A 25,798-nucleotide genomic window follows, 5' to 3' on the forward strand; every position below is an offset into this window, starting at 1 on the left:
GAATTGGTTACAATGTCCATAGGCTTGAAGCTTGAAGCTTGGGTTGAAGGTGAGAACCCTTTGCGGTTCGACTCCGGCGGCACCACCTCCTATTGCTGCCTCATAACAGCAGTGTTAAGCGCTGCTGTGTTCTGGTTTGAAGCGTGTGGTAAGGGCGACATACTTTTCCGAGGCCAGCTTAGTCCTCAGGGGTAGCAGCGCATCTGTGGCCGACGTTAGGTGGGAATATCTAATCCTATCTGGGGTTGATCACAGTCCATGGACAATAGTAGTCAATTACCATCAGGTGGACTGCATGCTCGTCAGCTACTCCTATATTATAAAAAACATAAAACCTACCTAGTCCGTCTAACACACCGCACAATGGGGTGTGATCGTCTGAAGCACTGAGGACCCAGCACATTGAAGTAGGTTAGTCCTATCTGCGCAGACACCAGCGAGTTGGTCTTCCGGAGACAATCACGGAACTTCAGGTCGCAGCTGCAATGAGACCTGGAAAGAGATAAACAGGGTTATGTAATGGATGGTAGAATTTAGAAGAATTGGTAGGGACATGCCTGGGATTTGAACCTCAGACCCCTCAATTTAAAGGCCGGTTTCGACCACTGTTTCTAAATGATTTATGGTTCAATTGCGAACGCAACACTGTGACACCTATTTCTGTCTAATAATAATGTTATGGGCTGCTGTGTTCCGCTTTGAGAGGTGTGGTAAGGGAGATATTAATATCCGAGTCCTTCTAAGTATACAGGAGTAGCTACGAATCTGTCTCCAATCTCAAATAGGGATAATCTAATCCAGGGTTGATTATAGTTGTCCATGGGCGGTAGTTATCACTTACCATCAGGTGGACTGTACTGCTCATTTGATTCCAATAATACAAAATACAATTGATAGAAAAAGTAGCAAATCAATTTATTGCCTGGGATTCGAATCTTGGAGGCCTCGTTTGAGAAGCTGCGTTTCAACTAGACAACCACTGCATCTAAACTATATTATTATGCAATATTATATAGATCTCTTCCAGCACTTTAAAAAACTGTAATCTGTAGATAGAGTCTAGATAAACATAGTACATGCTTATGTAAGCTGCAAACTACACGATTGTCTTACTTGTTTAACGCGGCACAAAAACCATAATACGAGATTACGATTGCCGTCTGATTACGTCGATTTTTATACAGATGTAATCAACGTAATCAGACGAACCGACGTGAGTGCATAGATATGCATAGATATGCACTCACGTCTGTTATTTATAATATATCTATCGTACTTATGTCTAGATCGAAATATGACAATTAGGCAAATGTTAAAATTTTAAAAATTTATCTTTGGTAGGCAAGACATTAGATAGCACGATTATTAATAGCAATAATGATCTGATAAGTTTTTAACGTTTTTAGTTGATCGTTTGATGGTAGTATCCTGTATCGGTCGAACACGCAAAGGGTTGCGGGTTCCATTCCTGATCAGGGATACATCTAAATTTAGATTACAATTTAGATTAATTAACACTCAGATGTTTATACATATCTATATTGTGTATGAGTATGGAGCTATAAGTATAAAAAGCATTTTAATTTTTAATTTTCGACAACTATTGCAACATAGTTTGCAATTACAAAAAATATAAGTTTTCTTACGAAATCTGTCATTAATCTTTCAAAAAGTTAAGAGAGAATATAATAACGGTAATTAGCTAACAGTTAGTAATTAAATGTGCGAAGATTTAAGGCTAACTCTCACTTAAGTTTACGCAATCCGCAAAAAAAATTGGGTCACCAAAAATAATTATTTTATTTCTACAATTTTTTGTCTTGACCGCATATATCTTTATAGATATGTTAAAACTTATTCACGTCTAGAAAGTATCAAAACGTAGAAGGTAAGTGCAAACTATTTCCGACATTACCATTATCCAAAATAACATGTTTTGTCCAGGTTATTTTTAACAATGTTCTAAAGTTAGTTATCTAGCCTAACACGATGTTATAAAGATTTGAACCGAGACAAAACATTAGATAAATATAGCAAACTTTAGATTAAGAAACAGGACATCATTTTATTAGGTTAAAAATTAAAGCTTAAAAGCAATCAAAAATTACATAATTTATTTAAAGTAGAATTTTATATCTATCAAAACGTAAAAAAAACACAAAAGTAAAGATTTAGCTCGCTTCACAAGGCTTTACGCCAAGCAATTTTTTTTTCCAAAATCAAAATCATGCATTTATAAATTACGTAATTAAATTTTCATTCTCACGTGATTAACATTAAATGCCCATTAATAACAATTAAAATCAAATAAGAAGAAGGAAAAATAATGCAAAAAAGAGTAGTAAAAACGCATATCATTTACATACGAGTATATGTAACCCTCTTAATAATATAATTAAAGGTGACATGAATCACCGAATTCGCTGCAATGAGCCCGCGCGGCATACTTTCACTGAGATACCCACGTAACAGACCACAGAGTCGATATGGAACAGAAATGGCACGTGCGACTTATTAGTTATTACAGTCCGCGTAAAACTGCTAGTCCGCTTTGAATATAGAAATGCATTGCGACGCCAGCAAGTTGTACGACTACACCTGTACGCAACAACTTCAGAGTGGACTAGCAGTTTGGCGCGAACTATCCCATATAGTAAAAATAGGGGACTCAAAATGCCTCGTATGAATTGCAGTTATGGTGCAACTAAGAAAAATGGACTGTTCTCTGTGTGTTCTCTCTGTAGAGTATTCAGATTGCGTTACTTTAATTTTAACTCTTAAATATGAATAGATATTAGATACCCTTTAAATATAAAAATAATGAAGGAATACTTGTATGTTGCAAATTTTACATTGCAAATAACAATTGATATCGGTAGATCTCTTTGTGGTTGACTAAAGTAGCCGCCACCGCTAATTGATTGTTCCTCTGATAAGACATAGAACTTTAGTAAATTAACATGCATTATAAATCGTTACATGCATGCATTATAAAATATTATTGCCTTTGTGATCGATCCCAGGTGGGGACCTTGTCATGTTTTTAAATCAGTTACATATGTCCGTGAACATCATTACATTGAGATGGTTGATCGGTTGTTACTTCAAGGTCTTTCTACCCGTTCCCTACTCTATGGTCCTTATCTAATAACCCAAGATTACACGCCAGATACACCATGGTACACTTAACAATTTCAGGCTGAGTTGTATCGATTTTATTTTGAAATTGCTATGTACAGTGCAATAATAATACAGTAGGTATATAATTATGTCAAAACATAATGAGTAATACGCAGTGTAACTGGTGGCCAATTTAATTTGTAAGGATGACTAAATAAAGGAAAGGCTAGTTGGCAAGGAAAAACCTTATCCCAATTAGACATTTAAATAAATAAATAAATATTTTATTTCTATAAATAATATATGTCTGTCCCCTAAATAAGTCGAAAGATAATAATTTCGTCCTATTTCTAATATTTTTTTTTACTTAATAATTTTTTTTTTATTTAATGAGCATGCAATCCTCCTGATGGTAAGTGGACAAACTTCGGTTTCATTTACTTAGCCATACTACAACTGCATCTAATATTAGTTCACTTGCATATCAATTCCAAGCCGCCAGCACCACTAAGCTTAGAGGATTTAAAACAACCTACTTACAACATTGATATAATAACTAAAAATACGTTACTAGCGGGTAGACTGGAAACATACAAAAGCAACCAATTGGTGTTTGTAGACTACAGTCGCTATCGCGCGGCGTAGTAATTGATATGTATATAACATGTGTCACTGTACACGTCAAATGTCAATGTTTTAGTTTTCTAAGCCTCAAAATGAGTTCTTGTGCAATGCGTAAATATACAAATTATGCGCAAAAAATAAACAAGCTTCATGGAATCCCATATCACAAGTAAATGAGGAGAAATGATTATATTTTAATTATTTTTCGTGTTTGGTCCGCCATGATTAAGTAACTGACAAGAAAGAGACAACGTATTCCTTCCACAAGTAAAGTGATAGAGACGAAAAATTTATAGAAAACTTATAGAACTTATAGAATAATTCTCTGTAGTAATATGTAAGTAAAATGAAAAACGTGCATGTGTGCGTCAATGCGCTCGCGTTTCGCTCACTTTCTTGTGTTGTGTGGTAGGTAACGTATCTATTGTTTTGATATATCATTGACATACAACAAAAGGTTTATTTCACACCGACTTCTCACGCCTTTACATAAACCCACGTAAGTATTATACAACACAGTTAACGTACTAACTGTCATCTTAACTATACTTAACTGCGGTTTGTGGGAAGTAGTTAACGGAAGTATTAATTTAACTAGGTAATAAGTGTTGGATATTGAATAACTTTAATCTAGCTAATAATAATGTTATAGAGAGGATTTTTGTCTATCGATAAACTCTGAAACTACTGAACCGATGTAATAATTATTCATTTTGTAATTATAAAATTACAGAATATTTTTTGTTATATTGAGGGCAACGAACAAACAATCAAAATTATAGTAACAGCCGCCCAAGAACATCTGCAAAGCCCAGAAAAGATAAGGTCGGCCACAAATGCATTGCTTCCTCTGAGGACTAGGAGCGCCTCGGATAAGTATTTAACCCTAACCACACCTTTCAAACTAGAAAACAGCAGCGCCTAGACAGTAAAACTGTTTTATCGATTTTACTATATTAATTATTATCGACATTTTAGGCCCTCGATATAAATACCTATGTCATCAACTTGCATTCATAATCAAGACAACTTTATGCACATTTCCAATTTTGTCGCATAGATTTTTTTCATTGACAAATTACTATCTCTGATTGATTGAATAATAACATACGTCTGTCTAGCAAGCTAGTCTTATATAAAAAATATATTAGGTAGGTATATTTCGCACAAAATAAGCAAGTGGTATTAATTTTAACCTTTATAAAGTTTTAAATGTTAAATACAGCGAACGAAGCTACTAGGTCAAGACCCAATCAGCTGTATTTTTATTTGCTAATATAAATTTATTTCATTTGAAATATTATTATCAAAAATGTATGTTGGCTCGATGAAGCGTAATTAAGTCTTGGTTTTGGAAATAACTTTTATTTTTCAAGGTACAAATAGAATATTACAAGTAATACATTTAATTTATGTTAATTTACTCGTATGCCCGTACCACTAGCAGCGAATCGGCCATCATAAATCCAAATTTACTAAAAAATAAGACTAATAAAATTATTCAACACCAAGCAAAAAAGCGGTTGACTAACAAGAGCGAAAAAATCACTGAAAAGTTTTTCATCGCCTATTTATAAATTGAAACCATGGTAATTATTGATCAATAATTATCTCAGTTTATGATTTCAAAATGACTGCCATTTTTAACGACGCTGCAACGAAAAACCACATGTTTTTGTCGATTTCTCTGTTAAAACCGTCTGATCTTAAAAAATCGAACGAAAGCGATTTTGATTTTTTCTGACATATTCCATTCTTATTACATTCAATTACGTTTACATCTTAAATAGTCTCAAAGCTATCAAAGTTGTAGTCCTTCAAGATTAATTTCGTGTTGTTGGTATTTCACATAACAATAAAGTTTTATGTCCTAACTGTTGGTCTGTTACCATCACGGAGAAACGTGTGTTACCAAATTGGAAACGTTAAGATAGGCACGATAACTTGGTAACGCAGCATTGCATCTTGTTAGCGTGTTTTGTAAATGGTGAAGTAAGAATATTTTAGGTAAATTTGGCAAGTTTGGCAATGATGTGGAAAATGAACATGGTCATATTAAGCTGGCTATGGATGTTATCGTAAATAGAACAGGAAGATTCTAACAGCATCTGTATTGCCCAGGAAGTCTACCCGAGGTCAATTACAAATGCATTGGCACTAAAGGCTTGGTATGTTTCCTGTTATAATCTGACATTTTTTTATAAAATAAGAGTAGCAGACGAGCATGCAGTCCACCTGATGGTAAGTGGCTACTGCCGCCCATGGACATCTGTAATCAACCCCACATAGGTTTAGATATTCCTACCTGAGGTCGGCCACAGATGCGCCGCTACCCCTGAGGACTAAGCTGACACGCCTCGGGAAAGTCTGTCTCCCTTACCAGACTCTTCAAGCCAGAACACAGCAGCGCTTAACACTACTTATATAAGGCGGAAATAGGTGTGGCGGTAATGCCGCCGGAGTCGAACCACAAAGGGTTCTATCATCTACATAATAATATAAGTGAGACACGGATACATGCGTAAACACGTGCGACAATAAAGCACCCCACTCACCTTGTAAACAAGCCAGTGTTAGTCAATCCATATTTAGTCTCCCCGGCAGCGATGTACAGCTTGCAGGCGTCGTGCTGCCGGCAGCAGGTGTCTGTGAAGAAGAAGAGGCCGAGGTCGCTGGAGCGCGCCTGGGCTGAGTGGCCACCGCCGCACCACACCGTGCCTGGAATTGGAAGATGGATGCTCCCGTCAGAAGATTTAACTAGCAGCTGTGATAAGTGTTGTCTATCAAAACTTTACAGAAAAGCTCTTGTATCTGAAGAAATCTGCGGCATACTAGGGCAAACCTTCAGTTTCAGTCAGTTCAGTCTTTGAAGGTGGTAGAACCCTTTGTGGTTCGACTCCGGCGGCACCACCGCCACACCTATTTCTACCTAATAACAGCAGTGTTAGGCACTGCTGTGTTCCGGTTTGAAGGGTGTGGTAAGGGAGACAGACTTTTCCGAGGCGTTCCAGCGTAGTCCTCAGGGGTAGCGGCGCATCTGTGGCCGACCTCATGTAGGAATATCTAATCCTATCTGGGTTCATTACAGATGTCCATGGGCGGCAGTAGCCACTTACCATCAGGTGGACTGCATGCTCGTCTGCTACTCCTATATTATAAAAAAAAAAAAAAATAGAAATCAGTGCTTGCCCTCGCCGTGTAGGAAGACATCATGCATAAAGTTACTGCCTTAAATCTGCGATAGTCTCAAAGTGGAACAATGTTGCAAAATACATACATATTTGACAAGAAGAAGAATTTCACCAATTTTAGGAATAAAGTATTTTTTACCCCTAAAGACCAAGTTGAAATTACAAATATAATTTTTATTTTTGACATTTACACACTTAAATGTTTTAACTAAAATAAATTAAAGTAATATAAAAAAATAATGAAATAATATAACTTTATTTTAAATTAAATATAAAAAGCTACATCTAAATTGCTGTCCCTGGGATGAGTTCCCAGAATGCTGGCAACATTCCCTCGTTGGATAGCGAGGCTAATTCGCTGTCCGAAGTATGTGCCAGCTCTCTGGTCATTCGTTGACTCTATCAACCGTTTGGACAGATGCTTAAAAAATAATCTAGCATTGGAACCCCACGGCCCCAATGTTTCAACACCAAATGGCAGAAATATGTAGTCTTTAATAAGATCTGCATATTTCTGCAACTTGCGAATTTCAGCGTCGGTTGCCACGACACCGGCTGCCCTGGAAGATATGTGAATATGAGAAGGTGCCAGTGTGTCCACGCAAGTAGCGTCCCACACAAGACACCTTCCATTCTTCCAGGGAATAAGGGTTAAACCATCAGGCTTCTTGCCATCGCTACGTACTAAACCATTCGGCTCTAATTGAGCCGGTACGTTAGCAGTGACAAGAGCCCTCCGGATAACGTCATTTAAAGCCGCGTGGCGTGATAGACGACCGGCGCTGCGTTGACAAGACAGGCCGTGGAGGCCCAAACGGTCGACTTGAGCTCCACAAGGGCAACAATGTGGATGATTTAAAAAAGTTCCTAGTCGAAGGCCTACTGCTGTAGAAAAAGAAGTATTGTCCAAAAGCGTTCCTAAATTAGCAGAGGGAAGTGCTTGCAACCAATATCCCGATTCTCGAACAGAAACTGCAAGGAGACGAGCTCGCTCGACTGGATTTTGACTTTTATTTAAAAGCTCAGAATGAACGTGTTCACAGAGTGGCTCGTCCCATTGCCTTTGAGAACTTAAGGATTCCGGAAGTGATTCGCCAGAACAAACTGCTAACCAAGATTCCTTGGCCTCTGCACAGTAAGATATTTCGGAAAGACCTAAAGAGGAAAGAGTTAGTTTCTGAAATAATAATTTTGTACTGTGTGCAGAAGACAAAAAAGCTGGCAATGCAATAGAAGAAATTTTCCTAATACCAAGACCCCCATACCGAATTGGCAAAGAAGCTTGGCACCAGGAATTTTCATTTAAAGAGCAATTTAGGATTTTAACTAAACAATCCTGAATTAAGGAATCTATTAAAAATAGGTGAGACGTATGTTTCCAAATTGGGGAACATCTCAAAAAATATGTGAATTTTGGAACAAATAAGCAAAACCGGATAATATGATAAGCCACATGTGAATTAATTTTGCTAAGTCGTGAAGAAATATTTTCAAAACTGGAAATTTGTTCATCAAGAAAAAACGGTATAGACTCTTCTAATACAGGTGAACCCAAAAGGCGAAGAGACTCTTTATTTAAAAGTTGAATATTTGGAGCCAAAGTTTTAAATTTGTCAATAATGTTTTGTTTTTCCAAATCGAGAAAAGAGTCTGGTATATAAAGCTCACATTTAGAAAAATTTAAATCTAAACCTAAATTTTGAAAATTTTGAATTAGAAATTTTAAATCGTCAAAAACTGTCATTGCTTCGCCTCCAAGTGTACCGTCGTCTAAATACCACATATTCAATTTTGAATTTAGTGCCGAAATTATAGGTTGTATAGATAAACTAAAAATTGCAGGGCCAAGTGGATCACCCTGTTGACAACCTACAGAAGAAAGAATTAAATTATCTCGAAAAATTAAATTAGAAGGTGAACCGTAAGCTTGCCATAAAAATGGGTAAATTTGAGGAATAATTTGATTAGCTTCTGCCAAAAATACATCACGTCTAACAGAATTAAACGCGTTTTTTACGTCCACCTTAAGTACCACACTTTTTTTATCGTTAAGCATATAACTTCTAAGACTGTGTACCGCAGCTTCACATCCTCCCTTAGATCCAAAACCTAATTGAACGGGTTCTAATTTATCTTGAAGCTTAGGGAGAATGTGTCTGCAACATACCTTAGAAGCTATACGCCTAACAGTATTACCTACAGCTATTGGCCTAATTCCACCATCCTTTTTTTTTAATGCACATAGATTTGCTCCATATAAAATACCAGTAATATCGGCATTGACCTTACCAGAAATCATTAGATTTACAAGAGCAGTAATGTCATTCAATAAAACTTTTCCAGCCTCGCCCGTGGCTCCACATGTAAGGTCTTTAAAATGTTGGGGAGTCAGACCATCGAGGCCGCCTGCAGAACCAGGTTTGAATGACATAACTGCTCCTAGTATTTCTTTAGGAGCAATTTCTAGTACATTACAATTTTGTGGTGGATTGGCGTGGACTGGTGCGGACAGTGCAGGATGTTTAGCTCTTAAGGCTAAAAGTGTTTCTGGAGAATCAGGAGCGATAACATCATTGGAAAAAAGCAGATCTGCAGCACCTTTAATGTCCCCATCACCTACTTTTTTTTCAACTTTATGGAAAATGGAGTTGTTGTGAAATGGTCTTTGAGTGACATCATGGTTTAAAATGCCGAAAGGTCTTGAACAATTTTGTTTTAATTTTTGTGTTAATGAAAGATGTTTATGTGAAGAATGAGCGGCATGAAGAAAAATGTAAGAAAAACTGAAAAAATTCTCCCAGCTACGGACAGAGTTTTCCTTTAATATGATCTTAATACAGTCTGACAATTTAGATGCTATGCTTATTCGAGCACCTCTTGGAATGCGATTTATTATAGGAACTGATGATTTAAATTTTGACAAAGTTTTCCAGAAAGGTTGACTAGGTGCAGATGATACGTTAATTTGTGAATTAAATGAATTGTGTTGTGAATTATTAGATGCATTTGAGACCAAAGGTTTAAATTGATTATGGGATTTTCCAATGTGGATATTTAATCCTTTTATACCTTTAAAAAATCTGGTTTGAGAGCAATGTGGACATTGAATAAGGTTTGCAGACCTACCGTATTGGTTGGAAACACTACCAGATGTCGAAGGCACCTGCGACATAGGCTAAATAATAAATAAATTAAAAATAATAAATGTATATACAATTAATATCAACTTATGAATAAAAAATAAAATTAGGATTACTTTCTATTTATTAAAATTAAATTATATTTACATAAAAAATACACACTTTTAACCACACACTTCTTTTTATCTTTTACTACTTTAATGAGTATATTATTCATGAGTATATTCCTATCCAGATTGACACCTGTACCCCTAGGCAGTGATGAGACGAGGCGAACTCCGCAATTTTATTGTAGGCACACACTTTTGAAAATACTGTATTTGGTCATATTTTTCATCAGGTTTCGCTTCGATACCGACTTCTTTTACAACTGAATACAGAATTAGTTCAGATTCTAATTCCGCTGGTGAGAACGAAGCTCCACAACAAGAAAACAAGTCCTTTATCTCGTAACAGAATACTGCAATTTCACAAAATCTTAATATCACAAATACTTATGATACAATTATTATGTTAAATTCACATTCACGTTTAAACCTCACAATCTCATAAATATTTATAATTTTAGTTAGTTATTTATATTTAAATTATTAATTTGCAAAATAACATGTCATGTCATGGGTGTCATTTTTTTCTTTTTCAGTTGAAATGTCTCACATCGGTTTGCTGTCACAGTCTAAGCAGGAAGGATTTCCAGAAAATCTAAATTTATTAAAATCCATCACTTACCAGGGTAAATGGTCTGAACTCTATCCTTGAAAGCATCAGCCATGGAGTACGCAGCGTTGGCTACACTGGTGACTCCTGACGCCAAGCTGTTGAGGAATCCTCGGTCGCTGTCCAGGGAACCGTAGTCCCTCACACCAGCCATCAGTTGACTGAGGGGCTTGCCAATACCAGAGGATATGGTCTTGATGATACCACGAGTAAACTGACCTAGAATTAAAGATAATACATTATTTTATCCTACGTTAAGTAACTCAAAAATGCCCTGACTAGAAAGCACTCAAATATGGAATATGGGCAACTCACTTTTTATTTAAGTTAATAGAATTGTTATTCTTGAGGACTAACTTAGAATGTCATGGGGTTTCACTAACATACTACTACTATCACTAACATAATATAGGGATGGTTCTTTTTTGTGAAAAATATTAAATTTACAAAAATGGATTTAACTACTAAATTGGACAGCAGATATATACTCATTTTCATTTAAAGTAAGATTTAGATTTCGTACCTAATCCACCGTTTTCTTCTCTACTTCTCAATTTCTCTGCTTCCAAAGCCTCATTCTGTTTTTGCATCCGCCTAAAGAGATCTACGATTCCTTTAGGAACAACCCTCTCAGCTACTGTCTCCACCATACTTTCTACCACACTACCAGCTAACCCAAATATTACTGATAGAGCATCATTCCTAGGCGCTGTTGTGGGCACAACATCTTTGGAATCGTAATAATCCTCGGGCACCTCAGAAGAGCCTTCTGTATCTAGTTCTGTATAAACCGGCACTTCTTCATCTGATTCTGTTGAATCGAAATCATCTCTGTCAATGATATCCACGCCTTTACTGGAATTTGTTTTTAAATCTGTGTCGTTAATATTTGTTATGGTATCTATAGTTGAAATTTCAGTGTAATTTTCGGTGGTAACATCGTCATTGACGTCTGTAGTATTCTGGTCATTTATATCTAAACTAATACTATTTTCGGTTGTAGTCGTACTAACCGTGTTATTTTTGGTTGATTCATATTTTAAATCTAAAATTTTTGGGCTTAATTCAGTAGTTGATTCCGGTTCTGTCGTTATTTCTGCATTTGTAATAGCTTCCGTGCTTGTAACCATTTGTTCTGTCACTGAAACAGTTATGTTGGATTTTCTTAAAACCTGAGTAGTGGTCTCGTCTTTCGTGGTAGTTTCAACAGTTTCTGTGGTGATGGTGGTATCTTCAGACAACTGTGTCGATGTTGGTAAAGTCACTGTTTGATTAATAACAATGTTTGGTATAACTTTCTCAGTTGTAGTCAGCGGTATTACTGTTAAATCAGGTTCCGCTGTACTCTCAACTAAACTTATAAGTGCATTTTCAGTAGTACTTAATAACTCTAAGGGTATGACAGTTAACTCTGTCGTTATCTCCACAGCTGCTGTGGTATTTTTAACTTCTATTTTAGTGCGTCCTTGCTCCTCATTATTTACTTTGGTTCTGTCTGCTACATTTTTTATCTCGTCCTTTACAACGTTATACCTATAAGATTCCTTGTTGAAATCATTAACTTTCCAAGGCACCATGCCAAATTTCTTATTATATTTGACGGAGTACTCATCATCAAAATCAATTATGTTATTGTCGAAGTCATCGAAGCTTTTGTCGGGGATTTTCTGTGGAATGTCTAGAGCTCTAGGTAGAGCAAGGGACTGTGAACTTAAAAGTAATATGGTGCTGAATAATATGTACTTCATTTTTCTTCTCACTCTGTGGTACATTTTGGTGTATCCATCTGAAACAACAAAAAAAATGTTAATAATTTTATTGTCATAGTTACAAATCGAATCCTATAAGAATCCTTTTTTCAGTCTTGTTATTATTTTTTTTCTGATCTGTCTATAAATAGGTTTCACATGATTTTAGTATTTATATTTATTATAATAACAAATCTTACTGTTGAAAAATAATAATTTCTTTTCTGAATACCCCCATTTATGTTGATGATGTAATAATAAGCAATGTAATAAGTTAAAAATATATATTATTTATTATAATATTTCCTTTATCTCATTTCAAATTAATTCTAATAGCATTAGTTATGACTATTTTGATTACACTTTTCCCACCATCACCATTTGTATCGACTGCAATCTGGCCTTGCTGACTTTTATTACCAAAAAGATTTCCGCTCTGGTAAGCACGTGGCATTGAATTATGCAGGAAGTGTTATTTAATACATTTCTCAAATTAATTAATAGATACATTAGATGTGATTGCAATATTCTCATTTTGAGTAATTACTCAATCAAAGAAAACCTTCAGAGCACAATTGAGCTCTGTTGTTTTCTGTACTACGAGTTTTGCTGATAAATTGAATTGGAAATAAATTTCTATTTCGTAACAAAGTAGATTTTTGCCACGTCATGCATTAAACTCAATATATCTAGTACCACTTCGAGAGGTGTTTTCCTACGGAGCAAATGCAGCAAAAGAAAATCCATAGTACATATAACACATTTTTCTTCATAAAACTTTCATACACAATGACAACTTAAGCTAATTGAATTCCACATATTTGGCATTCCACATAGCTGGAACTACAGACCACACTATTTTATTCCGCTTATGAATATTTTTTGTTTATGTATATAATTACGCAAAGTCCTGTAATATTATGAACCGCTTACAAAAATCAAATAAGTAAGCATGTTCTCCCATCATAATCTTCTATCGGAATCCTTTCCGTACCAGCTAAACAAAAACAATTTAGATTTATTTTGCAGATTTGGATTTTACTATTGTATTTTTACCCGACTGCCAAGGAAGGGTTATGTTTTTCGCGCGTATCTTGTATGTTTGTCTTTCTTTATTTGATCGGATCTAACAAACGGCTGGATCAATTTCGACAGTTAAGGTGTCATTATATACGTCTCAATGACCCGAGTGTCCTTAGATAGGTGTAAGAAAAAAAAAAATAAAATGGCGGATTTTTGGCGCGAAATAGTAACACATTTAAAAAAAAAGTTAACCGAACCTATCGAATAGGGTATCAATTGAAAGGAAATTAAACGGAGATTACGAAAAAATATTTGTATATATATAAAACAGCAAGGTGACTGACTGACTGACTAACTAAATGACTTTTTCATTTTTTAGAAATCAAAGTACAGCCAAAACCGCTCAACTTAGAGTTCTGAAATTTTGTACAAAGGTTTGCTGTATAGCGTAAATAAGTACTAAGAAAGGCCTTTTGGAAATTCTACCCCTAAGAGGGTAAAATAGGGGAAAACAGTTTTTCTGAAATGCTTTAATTTTGTAGCAACTGCTACAAAATTTAGTATTTAGCTTTCTGGATAGGAACAAGGACACACCTATTTATCCCCATCCGAAAAATTAACCCCGTAGAGGGTAAAATGAGGGTTAAAAGTTGATTTAAACAATCGTCAATTTTGAAGAAAACACTATGAAATTTTGTATTTCGCTTGTTGGATAAAAATAATGAAATTCTACCCATTACGAGGTAAAATAATGACCGGAACTTTGAATTACTGAAGTTATATACTTTATGGAGCGTAAATGGTGGATTGTTTTTGCGAAATAGTAACATGTTTTAAAAAAAGTTAACCAAACCTATCGAGTAGATATCAAAATAAATGAAGGAACTTAAAAGAGATTACACATACATTTTATTATATATACATATATATATAACTCATCGAGATGACTGTCTGACTAAATGAGTAGTGTTGCTGTGATAAAGATCAACGCAAAGGGAAACCGCAGAACTTTAGAGTGCTGGATTTTTACTCATAGTTTATTTATATAGCGTAAATGCTATACGAGCTATACGAGGATAAATAAAATAGGATAATATTGTTTGAACATTTTTGATTTTGAAGCAGATACCTACTATCAAACTTTGTATTTGGCTTTCTGCATAAAAATAATAAAAGACCTATTTCACCGTTTTTGGTAATTCTACTTCAGCTTTTATAGTGCAGTCGGGTTTTTTGATTTTTTAATGAATTACTTGTTGTAACGTGTTTTTGTTCAATAAAAATCTTTAAATTTTGTAACAAGTCGATAAAAGTTTTAATTACAAGATAGATAGATAGGATATAGACATCATAACTTCCGTAAGCCAAATCTGCGAAGGTTATATTGACATGACCTTTGCTAACCTCTCATGTGGCAATATTTTATTTTCTAACACACGTTCACCTTGCCGTGTGAAAAGTGATGAAATATTTATATGACGAAGAAAACTGTATGAATACAACTTATCTTCTTAAAATATTTTAGATCTTTATGAAAATGTGGTGCTATGATTAGAGGATGTAGTAATAACTTAGTTATATATTTTATGAAGCTCTAGAACTTAGTGTCCAATGGATATCATAATTCATTATTCAGATATTTGCCTGTCTGAGAATCGAACCCGGAATGCTTTAGCTTCGCCACGCGATTCGTCTTTGGGAATTTAGAGCACAGACAGTTGACAATAAAATAAGATGGTTAAGGATTTAACTTACATTTTTCGATAAAGGTCCTATATTCTACAAAGTAAACCATAGTAGTAAATTCTATTATAAGCAGGCATTCACTTGAATATCTATTTTTAATTCTAAGACTAATTTAACCTATTGATTTAAACTCGACCTCTAAATAAGTTCGAATCTTAAGTGCCCACCATGGTTTTCCAAAGTTATGTGCGTATTAGAAACTAATTACTTGCTTAAACGATGAAGAAAAATATCGTGAGGAAACCTGCCCGTCTAAAAGTTCTAAAAAAGGTTAAATATGTGGGAAATCGACCAATTTGTACATGACTAGCGCATTGGGGTATGCCCTATTCCCTCTTTTCATAGTGGAGCTATGCCCAGTAGTGGGCTAATTGGATGACGACTCTAGGTCTTATGTATTTTTAGTCCAAAGCACCCACTGTTACGACCGCATCGTAACAGTGGGTGCTTTGGACTAAAAATACACAATATCACAGTAGAAAGTGTTTCATACATATAACAATTCTTTAATTATTTTATATTCATGAACGATAAAAATCTTAAAAATAATTATATAACCCCTTCACAAAAACCTTCGTATGTCGTAATACTTACATGTTTTAAAATGTAAACGTTCTGTTTCATATAATAACTAGTATTGTGTACGGGTTTTCTTCCATTTTAGTAAATTTTGAAATGAAGTTCCAACTTAGTCTTCAAGGGTAGAAATGTATCAGTGAGATCTCATATAGGAATCTACTCTTATGTATGGTTGATTACATAGTCCATGGGCGGCAGTAGCCACTTACCATCAGGTGAACTGCATGCTAATGCTGTTTCCTTCCTCAATGTTTAAAATATATTTATAGCTGAATCCTGAAAATGCTTCACGTTTGAAATAGTTACTTTATTTTAAGAAAGTACATATACTTTGATATCTTACATATAAATTTTTCCTGTCACAATGTTAGCTACCGTACTCCTCCGAAAAGGCTTTACCGATTTTCACCAAGTTTTATATGCATATTCAGTAGGTCTGAGAATAGGCTGTCCCTGTAGTTCCGGGACTAGAATAGGGCTACGGTATCCCCTGCCTGTCGTAGAAGGCGACTAAAAGGGGGCTTCCGGGGTTGCGGGCGGCAAGAGTGGGAGCTCGAACCGTCCAGCTAGCGACCCCGGGAAGGACGGCGGTATGTGTGGTCGCATACCGTCGTAAACACTGCATGGTGTGGGAGGAGCGAAACCTGCTCCCCCAGGGTAGAGCCCGATTGGGGCATCGCGCTTGGAGGGCTCCGGTTGTGTTCCGTCGGAGATCCCGGAGTTCTCCAACAAGCGTTGAGGACGGCCACCGGGGGGGTTTTAGTGCGGTAAAAATCCCACATAACCCGGCGTCGCTCCCACGTCGTCGGGTACCTTTTGAAGGTTTCCCCCTCGAGAAAAAAAAAAAAAAAAAAAAAAAAAAGAAAAAAAATGTCTGAGAATAGGCTACTATCTATTTTTCATACCCTTACGTGATAAGAGTGCACCCTTAACATTTTTTTATTTATATGGCAACACAACGTTTGCCGGGTCAGCTAGTAATATATAAAATAACATAATGGTATGTATACAGACAAGGTAACAAGATAATTATGTAGATAAAGATAAAATAAAGCCGATTACATAAATATTACTTAATTTTAACATACTGACATTCTCAACTATGTATTTTACTGAGTTGGTCGCAATGCAGTTAATTGCGCAAGTAAAGGGTTAGGTTCCGCATGCAGACAAACTGGTTTCGAATTCATTCACTTAACCCTTCACTGCTATGGTATATTTTTAAACCAATATTATTTTAAACCATTAAATAATATTTGTCACAACAACGACACTAAAACAACGTCGACGACAGACAACGACAGACAACGACAACGACGACAAACGATAACGACCACAAACAACAATCACAACAGACGGTGACAACGACAGACGAGGACGATGTCAGGCGACAACAACAACAGACGACAGTCGTCTACATAACATATAGGTTTTGTAACTTATTTATTTATTTATATACATGCCAACAGCAACGAACACAATACATTATATAGTACTTAGAAGTACACTATAGTAGTATTAATAATAAGGCTCGTATGAGTGCCAATTATAGGCATGAACAACGTTTATATATAAGTTTATATTTTTAATTTGTATGGAACAAATCGAACCATACGAAACCATTATAATGCTGACTGAGCATGGTAATGAAACAACAGCAACTGTTGCCCACTAGTTACGATCTGTGCCATTTAACTATGATATAAGTGCTACTAATATACGAGTAAGCAATGGGACAGTAATGGGTTGCTGACGATGATGATAAGTGCTACTTATGTGCTAAAATTGTATTTTTAACGAAGATAATGTATCAAAGTAAATGTCGAATTATTTTAAGTATTAACTATAATACCTTAATAAATTCTAAGTATAGCTTAGCAAATACAGACAACATTAGCTCTATCTCGATATACCTAATAGACATTTAATATTTCGTCTTAGTTTCAAAAATAGACTTTACCTCAATTAGAATAGAACCACAAACCGCTGTCACTAAAACCAATACACATTTAGTATAGATTATGTTACAAGTTAACGCAATGCCGTTCACTTTGTTTAGCGTCAAAGATTATATTGCAGATACTGCAGAGATTGCAACCCTTTGTATGTTTGACTGCACCGATGCACCTATTTCTGCCTACAGTGCAACGCTGCTGCATTGTGATTTGAGCGGTGTGAGACAAAAAAGTTATAAGCTAATCTCTAGCATAATCTCTCTCCTTTAGGGAGTCGGTTAAAAAGATACCCTGACACAAAGCATTTCAGTTTAGTCCTTAGTCAGTAGTCGTTTTTTATTATTAAGTGCTCCTTTGCTGCAATCATACTAATTCTCTATATTTTATATGCGTAAACATATTTATGTTAGTATATATTTTTGCAGTCGGATTTTCCTCATAGTGATGAAAAAAATCCAATCGAAAGAAGAATTTGAATTAAATATTTTTAGCACATTCATCATGGAGTCATTACCTATAATTAAATTAAAAACATCGCAAAAAAAATATGTTTTTAAAATTGATTTATAAATAGTCTAAAAATATTACGTAAGATATAAATGTTTAGTTCTCCAAGTAACCAAATAACTTTGTTAACAATGGCCACTCTGTAGACATAATCTTTGCCGTATAAATACTAGATCGTGCCTAAAACAGCTAGTGGTTTCCCATGCTCTACTTTAGGTTTAGACTGAGATACCTATTAGTATTTAGTTTCCCGTCCCTTTACTATACAGGTGTTCAAGGACCTTATAAATACTATGAAACATTTAGTTTATCTAGTTTTGAGACTAATTTATTATGGTAAGGTATATAAGTGAGGTCGGTATATAAGGTAAAGTAGGTATTATTATTTATTAGCAAAGTTTTTTATAACTTAGAAGAACTTTGAAGGTTGTAGAATCCTTTGTGATTTGACACCACCACCGCCACACCTATTTCTGCCTAATAACAGCAGTATTAAGCGCCGCTGTGTTCTGGTTTACAGGGTGTTGTAAGGGAGACATACTTTTCCGAAGCGTTCCAGCTCAGTCCTCAGGGCTGGCAGTGTATATGTGGCCGACCGAAGAATCTAATATTATCTGGAGTTGATTGCAGATGTCCATGGGCGGCAGTACCCACTTACCGTCAGTTGAATTGCATGCTCGTGGACTACTCCTATATAAAAACAAACCTTCGAGAACGTTTTTACAAGGTTTAGTTTTCCTCACGATATTTTCTTTGATCGATACACGCTCATAACTTCGAAAAAATATAAATATCTGCGATTCGAACCCCAGGCCTTCAGAATAGCCCAAATATCACCTTATGAATGACAATATCAAATATGAATGTTGTATCATTTATTTACCAACATATTTATATTTAGCTGACTGTGGACCTGTCGACCAACTAACTTCACTATACCATTATTGGTGAAACTCTTACAACACCCATCACCCTTGACATTTGCTGGCGCTATGATAAATACAATTTATGGAAAAAAGATTAACAATTTACAAGCCTTTACTTTTTACATCTTTTGTCTGCAAAATTTCATATTTTAAATTTATATTTCATATTTTTTAAGTACATTTGATGGAATGATTGCCTAGTGGTTATGAAACTCGGCCTCATTCGAGGGTCCGAGGTTTTAATCCCAGGAACTAACCTTTCAATTTTAAAAGTTATGTGTGTATTAGAAATTAGTTATCATTTGGTTAAACGATGAAAAATAATATCGTGAACGTGCACACTTGAAAGATCGAAAAATAATAAATTTCAAGGATGTGTGAAGTCTACCAATTCGCACCAGGCCAGCGTTGTGGACTATGCCCTAAACACCTCAGTCTGAAAGGAGACCCGTGCCCAGCAGTAGGACAGTAATGGGCTGACGACGAAATCAAATTTGACAAAATAATTGTGACTAAAATCTGTGAGGTTCCAGATTCGATACTCGGCGAGGCAGATGTACATATATGTTTTATGTCACCCAGCAATCGATCCATGATTATATAATTTATGACTATATATAATGTTTATTTATTTTAATAACTATAATTTCCATTGGCCTACTCAGCATGTGTTACATAAAGATTGCACATGCGTACTTATTTTATACAAGACTGTACGACTACATGGACTACATATTTATTCTTAATTTTATATTTTAAAAATGCATTATGTTTTTACATACAACATAATAATATGTTACTTAATTTTAGAAGTCTCGACGATTGCGTAACAATACCTTTTCTTTCAATGTAAATTAAAATTGTTACTGCTTATTTAGTAGATTAAATATCATAACCAGATGTAGCCAGATAATATTTTCACATTAAAAAAATATTTGTATGACCAATGGTTCTCGAGTTACATGCGCGCATACGAACAGAGACACGTTGTTTTTATCAGTAAAGTTTAATCCAACATAGACCACCTATGATAAGATTTCCACCTGAGGTTAACCACAGATGAGTTGCTACCCCTAAAGAGAAAGGAACAGATAAATATGTGTCCCTTACCACACCCTTCAAATCAGAACACAGCGATACACGGGAATAGGTGTACCGGTATTGCCCACGAATTCGAAGGACAAAGGGTTGTACCACAGTCTAATTCAATAATATCAGTTAGAAAACCTAGTAATTGTTTATAATTACATTAATAACAATAAAGCAAAAAAGTGAACTAAACAGAACAGCCATGGAAACTGTAATAGTTACAAAACGCCCGTCACATTCCATTGAACAATTATTTATGGAAACACACGGCGGTACAATGGGAACGGTTCCGTTCATTGCACAACATTAACGCCACACCCATTTCTGCAGTAACAGCAGTGTTAAGCGCTGCTGTGTTCTGGTTTGAAGGGTGTGGTAAGGTAGACATACTTTTCCGAGGCATTCCAGCTTAGTCTTCAGGGGTAGCGGCCCATCTGTGGCCGACCTCAGGTAGGAATATCCTTTCTGGGGTTGATTACAAATGTACATGGGCGGCAGTAGCCACTTCCCATCATGTGGACTGCATGCTCGTCTGCTACTTCTAAAAAAACATGTTTTCGCTGCCCGCGCGTTTTTAGTTTGGTATTTATTACAGTATCAATCTGTTTAAATATTTTGATTGACAGGCAATTAAAAATAATTATTTTTTGTACAAAGCGACAGAAAAAGATTAATTTCAGTGCACCTTGAGTCGTTTGCATTTTAATAATACAAAACAAAAAATTAAAATATTTTTATTAGAGTTTTAATCATCAAAATATTTTATTAAAGTAACAAAGTTTTTATGGTATGCATTTGTATTTAAACTCAGATGGAGTTGTAGTCCTATCTTAGGTCCGCCGCAGCATCATATGAGACCATAGGGCAATACACCTGTGATAGGCTTTTAGAAACAGTTCCATATAGACTTTATCACAGTGCTTATAAACGGCGGTAATCAACTAACCATCAGGTGGACTATTTTGCTACTCCAGTCTTATAAATAAAAAGGATCTCTAAAGGACTAAGTCATCATCAACCCATTACTGTCCCACTGCTGGGCACGGGTCTCCTCTCAGAATGAGAAGGATTAGGCCATAGTCCACCGCGCTGGCCAAGTGCGTATTGGTAGACTTCACATACCTTTAAGATTTTTTATAAATCTCTCAGGTATGCAGGTTTCCTCACGATGTTTTCCTTCACCGTTTAAGCAAGTGATAATTAATTTCTAATACGCACATAAATTGGAAAGTCAGAGGTGCGTTCCTGGGATTTGAACCTCGGACCCCTCGATCGAGAGGCCGCGTTTCTTAACCACTAGGCTATCACTGCTAAGGACTAAGTAAGAACTACTAAACCAATTTATCCAAACCCTTCAAACCAGAACATAACCGCGCTTAAAACTGCTGTTTAATACATGTGGTAGAGTTACCACAAACCACAAAGGGCTCTACTTTAAATGACCATAAATTCATAGTTCCAGTCAAATCATGTCTATTCACAAAACAAGCCGTAACCTTCCGATTAACTTTTACTTTCCATTGAATAACGAACAATTGAGAAAACGTTAGTTATCAATTGCAATCCGGTCGTGTGCGTGACGCAATTGTTGTACGTGTGTATGATTTGTTTTCAAATACTGTTCATAGACTGTTTTTTTGTTAGTTGTTCAATGCTAATTTTAGATATAAAAACGTAAACAAAGGCGTTCGAAATATTAGTATTTTGAAGTCATTTGACTTAGGTAATAAATGCTAAAACTTTAGAACCCTGCCCGAAGTTGTCTACAGATGTATTGATATGGCTATTGACTAATTTGGAACGCCTCGTAGTGTATCTTTACAACGCTCTTCAAACCAGAACACGTCAGCGTCTAATACTGCTAGTATAAACCAGATATAGTCTAAAACTGTTTTTGTGGTAACATAAATCTAGAAGCAATGATAGCCTAGTCGTTGTAACTTGACCTCTCAATCTAAGTGACCGCGGTTCAAATCCCCGGCACGCACCTCTGATTTTTATATTATTAGAAATTAATTATCACTTGCTTCAACAGTGAAGAAAAACATCATGAGAAAATCTGCAGACCTTAGAGATCTTAAAAAAATCTTAAAGGCATGTGAATCTACCAACTTGCACTTAACCTATGAATATCATCTAATCCTGTGGTACACTGGGTCAGTAATGGGTTGATAATAAACGTAAATTATAAACGAACGAACTAATCTGAATAATATTTCTGAATAACTTAAATAACATGTCAAGTGCGGTATATTAATCGTAGCCCTACGGATTGTAGGTCGTAATCTTTTATAGATCAATTACCACCGATGTAGTTAAGCAACATCGGGCGTGGTCGACTTCAATGGGTGACCATTAGTGGCTAAATGTCATAATAATATGCAAACTTCAGAGGACAGGTTGAGCAATGTTCCGGTCGTTATTATTGAATAGCAGTCGTTAACCCTTAATTGAAGGGCTTGATCCCTTGATCGGAATTCGAACCCAGACCATATCAGACTTGTAAAGTAATTGGATCCAAGGGAGAAGTTTAAGGGACTAAAGCAACTTATGAAATGAAATGAAATGAAATGAAATATGTTTATTTTGTATAGGCCAACGGCGGCACTTACAAATTGTCAGTTACAATATTTTCTTAAACTACTACCGGATCGGAACGCGACCTCTACTGAGAAGATCCGGTAAGAAACTCAGTGGGTTTGTCTTTTTTAATTTTAAAAATAATTATTCTTTTTTTAATTTTTTTTTTTTTTTTTTAAATGCCATTATTTTTACATATAATTAATAAAGCATTAGCTCCAGTATCTTGCTTTACATTTATCTAAAAAAAAAGAAGTTTGTTCAGCAAGATACGCTACACTTTGACATTTTCTTAATTAACTAATAATTATGTTATTGATCAGTCCCAAGCTGTTTTATCATTAATATAATCAGAAATTTTATAATAAGCTTTACGACTAAGTGTGTTTTTGATAATAACTTTAAATTTATTAATTGACAAATTTCTGATTTTGATGGGCAGTTTATTATAAAAACGTATACATTGACCCACAAAAGAATTACTTATTTTGTGGAGACGAGTAACATGTGTAGAAAGGTTAAGTTTGTTCCTTGTATTTACATTATGCGTGTCACACCGTTTTACAAATTTATCAATATTTTTCCTTACATAAATTAGGTTTTCATATATGTATTGGGATATAACAGTTAGAATATTTATTTCTTTAAATAGTTCTTTTAGTGAAGCTCTTGGAGGCAGGCTGTAGATAGCTCGTATAGCTCTCTTTTGTAATATAAATATATCATTTAGGTGTGACGAGCACCCCCATAGCAATATACCATAAGTCATAATGCTATGAAAGTAACTAAAATAAACTATTCTAGCTGTTTCTACATCTGTTAGAAGTCTAATTTTTTTAACAGCATATGCCGCCGAACTGAGTCTACCCGACAATTTATCTATGTGGCAGCCCCATTGCAATTTGGCGTCAATAGTAACACCTAGGAAAACAGTTGACTCCACGGGATCCAAAACCGTTCCATTTAATAACACATTGGTTTCAACATGCTTCACGTTGGGTAACGAGAACTTGATACATTTAGTTTTCTTCTCATTAAGAAGAAGATTATTTATGTTGAACCAATGGATAACTTTCGAGAGAGCATTATTTACTTCGTCATAATTATTTAATTGTCTTTTAATCTTAAATAAAAGTGAAGTGTCATCAGCAAACAATACAATCTCGTGATTATTCCCTACATAGTAGGGCAAGTCATTTATATAAATTAAAAACAGAAATGGACCGAGTATTGAACCCTGCGGCACGCCCATTGTAACAGAAGCACCGGGCGATTTTGTACCATTTACATCAACCTTCTGAATTCTATTATTTAAGTAAGAAGTCAAAAGGTTGAGAGCCTTGTTCCTGATTCCGTAGTGGTGTAATTTCCTGACCAGTGTCTCATGGTGGACACAATCAAAGGCCTTAGATAAATCACAAAACACACCAAGGGCATCACGCGAATCATCCCAGGCCTCATAAATATGTTTTAACAATTCAATCCCTGCATCTACAGTAGAGCGATTCCTTCTAAAACCAAATTGGTTGTCATGAAGTATTTTGTTTTTATTAAAATACTTCAGCAGTTCATTTAAAACAATTTTTTCAAAAATTTTACTTAATGTTGGTAGAATAGAAATTGGCCGAAAATTGGTTGGATCAGTATTACATCCCGATTTAAATAAGGGAATCACTCTACTTTGTTTCATAAGGTCAGGAAAAACACCACAAGTAACACAAGCATTGAACACAGAAGCCAAGTGCGGTGCAATAAGGCCGATAATGGAAGAAACGGCTTTAACGGAGAGCCCCCATAGATCTGCAGTTTTCTTAGAATCAAGACTATTGAAGGCATTAATGATATCATTCGCATTAACAACTGAAAATTCAAATCCTGTGTTACATTCATTTACACTTTGTTTAAGCATGTTTTCAGCGGAAATAGGAGATGATTTCAGAGTTTTAGTTGTTAAAATAGGCATGTTAGTAAAGAAATTCTCAAACTCTGATGCCACCTCTAGATCCCCTTTTACATCAATATTATTTATTTTTAAAGTATAGTCTTGCTGATATGTCAAATTCTTATTAGTTTCACTATTAATAATATTCCACGTTGTTTTAATTTTATTTGATGATTTTTTAATCTTATTTCTTAAATATAGAGACTTAGCACAGGAACAGGCCATCTTAAATATTTTAGAATATTTTTTTACATATTCCTTAAATTTAACATTATGATTATAAGATCTCTCATAGTATAATTCATATAATTTTTGTCTACTTTTGAAAATACCTTTAGTTGCCCATTCACTAAATTTGGCAGTGTCACTTATAGTTATCGGTTTAAAAACTTTGCCAAATTCACCACTGATCAGATTAAACATAGAATTATATAATACATCAGGGTCACCGTGTACAGGCAAAAAAGGAATTTTTTGAGCCAAATTGCTTTTAAATAGTTCAAGGCGGTTATTATTTATAGGAACAAACTTAATTTCCTTTTTTTGGACTTTCTTAACTTTCCTAGGGAAAACTGCTAATTGACCACAATGGTCAGATTCTAAATTATGTATAATTGATGTATTTAAAGGTTTCAAGTCCGTAAAAATATTATCTATACAGGTTGAGCTCATAGCAGTTATCCTAGTCGGTTCTCGGAAAATGTTGTATAAGTTATAAGATTTAAAAAGCAGAATAATTTTCTTACTTTGAGGTGTATTTTCAAGTATATTGATGTTAAAATCCCCACAAACAATAATTCCCCTATTAGAATTCGAGATTTTAAATAAGACTTCTTCCATTATCTTTTCAAACTCCTCATAGGATGCAATAGGGGGTCTATATACGTTAACAACCAGGAACTGGTCAAACT

The 25,798-nt window shown here is 35.2% G+C and overlaps 1 protein-coding gene across 1 annotated transcript in view; it reads right to left on the bottom strand.

Moving 5' to 3' along the window:
• LOC140756450 (uncharacterized) overlaps positions 1 to 25,798 on the bottom strand; it is a 36,686-nt gene that overhangs the window by 680 nt on the left and 10,208 nt on the right. Inside the window, exons 2-5 of the mRNA XM_073091962.1 lie at positions 11,316 to 12,578; positions 10,805 to 11,011; positions 6,300 to 6,462; positions 340 to 492 (exon numbers count right to left, since the gene is read on the bottom strand). Of these exons, the coding sequence (XP_072948063.1) occupies positions 340 to 492; positions 6,300 to 6,462; positions 10,805 to 11,011; positions 11,316 to 12,564 (1,772 nt within the window). The 5' untranslated portion in view covers positions 12,565 to 12,578. The remainder of the gene's footprint in view (positions 1 to 339; positions 493 to 6,299; positions 6,463 to 10,804; positions 11,012 to 11,315; positions 12,579 to 25,798) is intronic.

This window comes from Epargyreus clarus, unplaced genomic scaffold (assembly GCF_041222505.1).
Source record: "Epargyreus clarus isolate Ecla_fem2 unplaced genomic scaffold, WU_Ecla_fem_2.2 ptg000035l, whole genome shotgun sequence".
NCBI classification, from domain to species: Eukaryota; Metazoa; Arthropoda; class Insecta; order Lepidoptera; family Hesperiidae; genus Epargyreus; species Epargyreus clarus.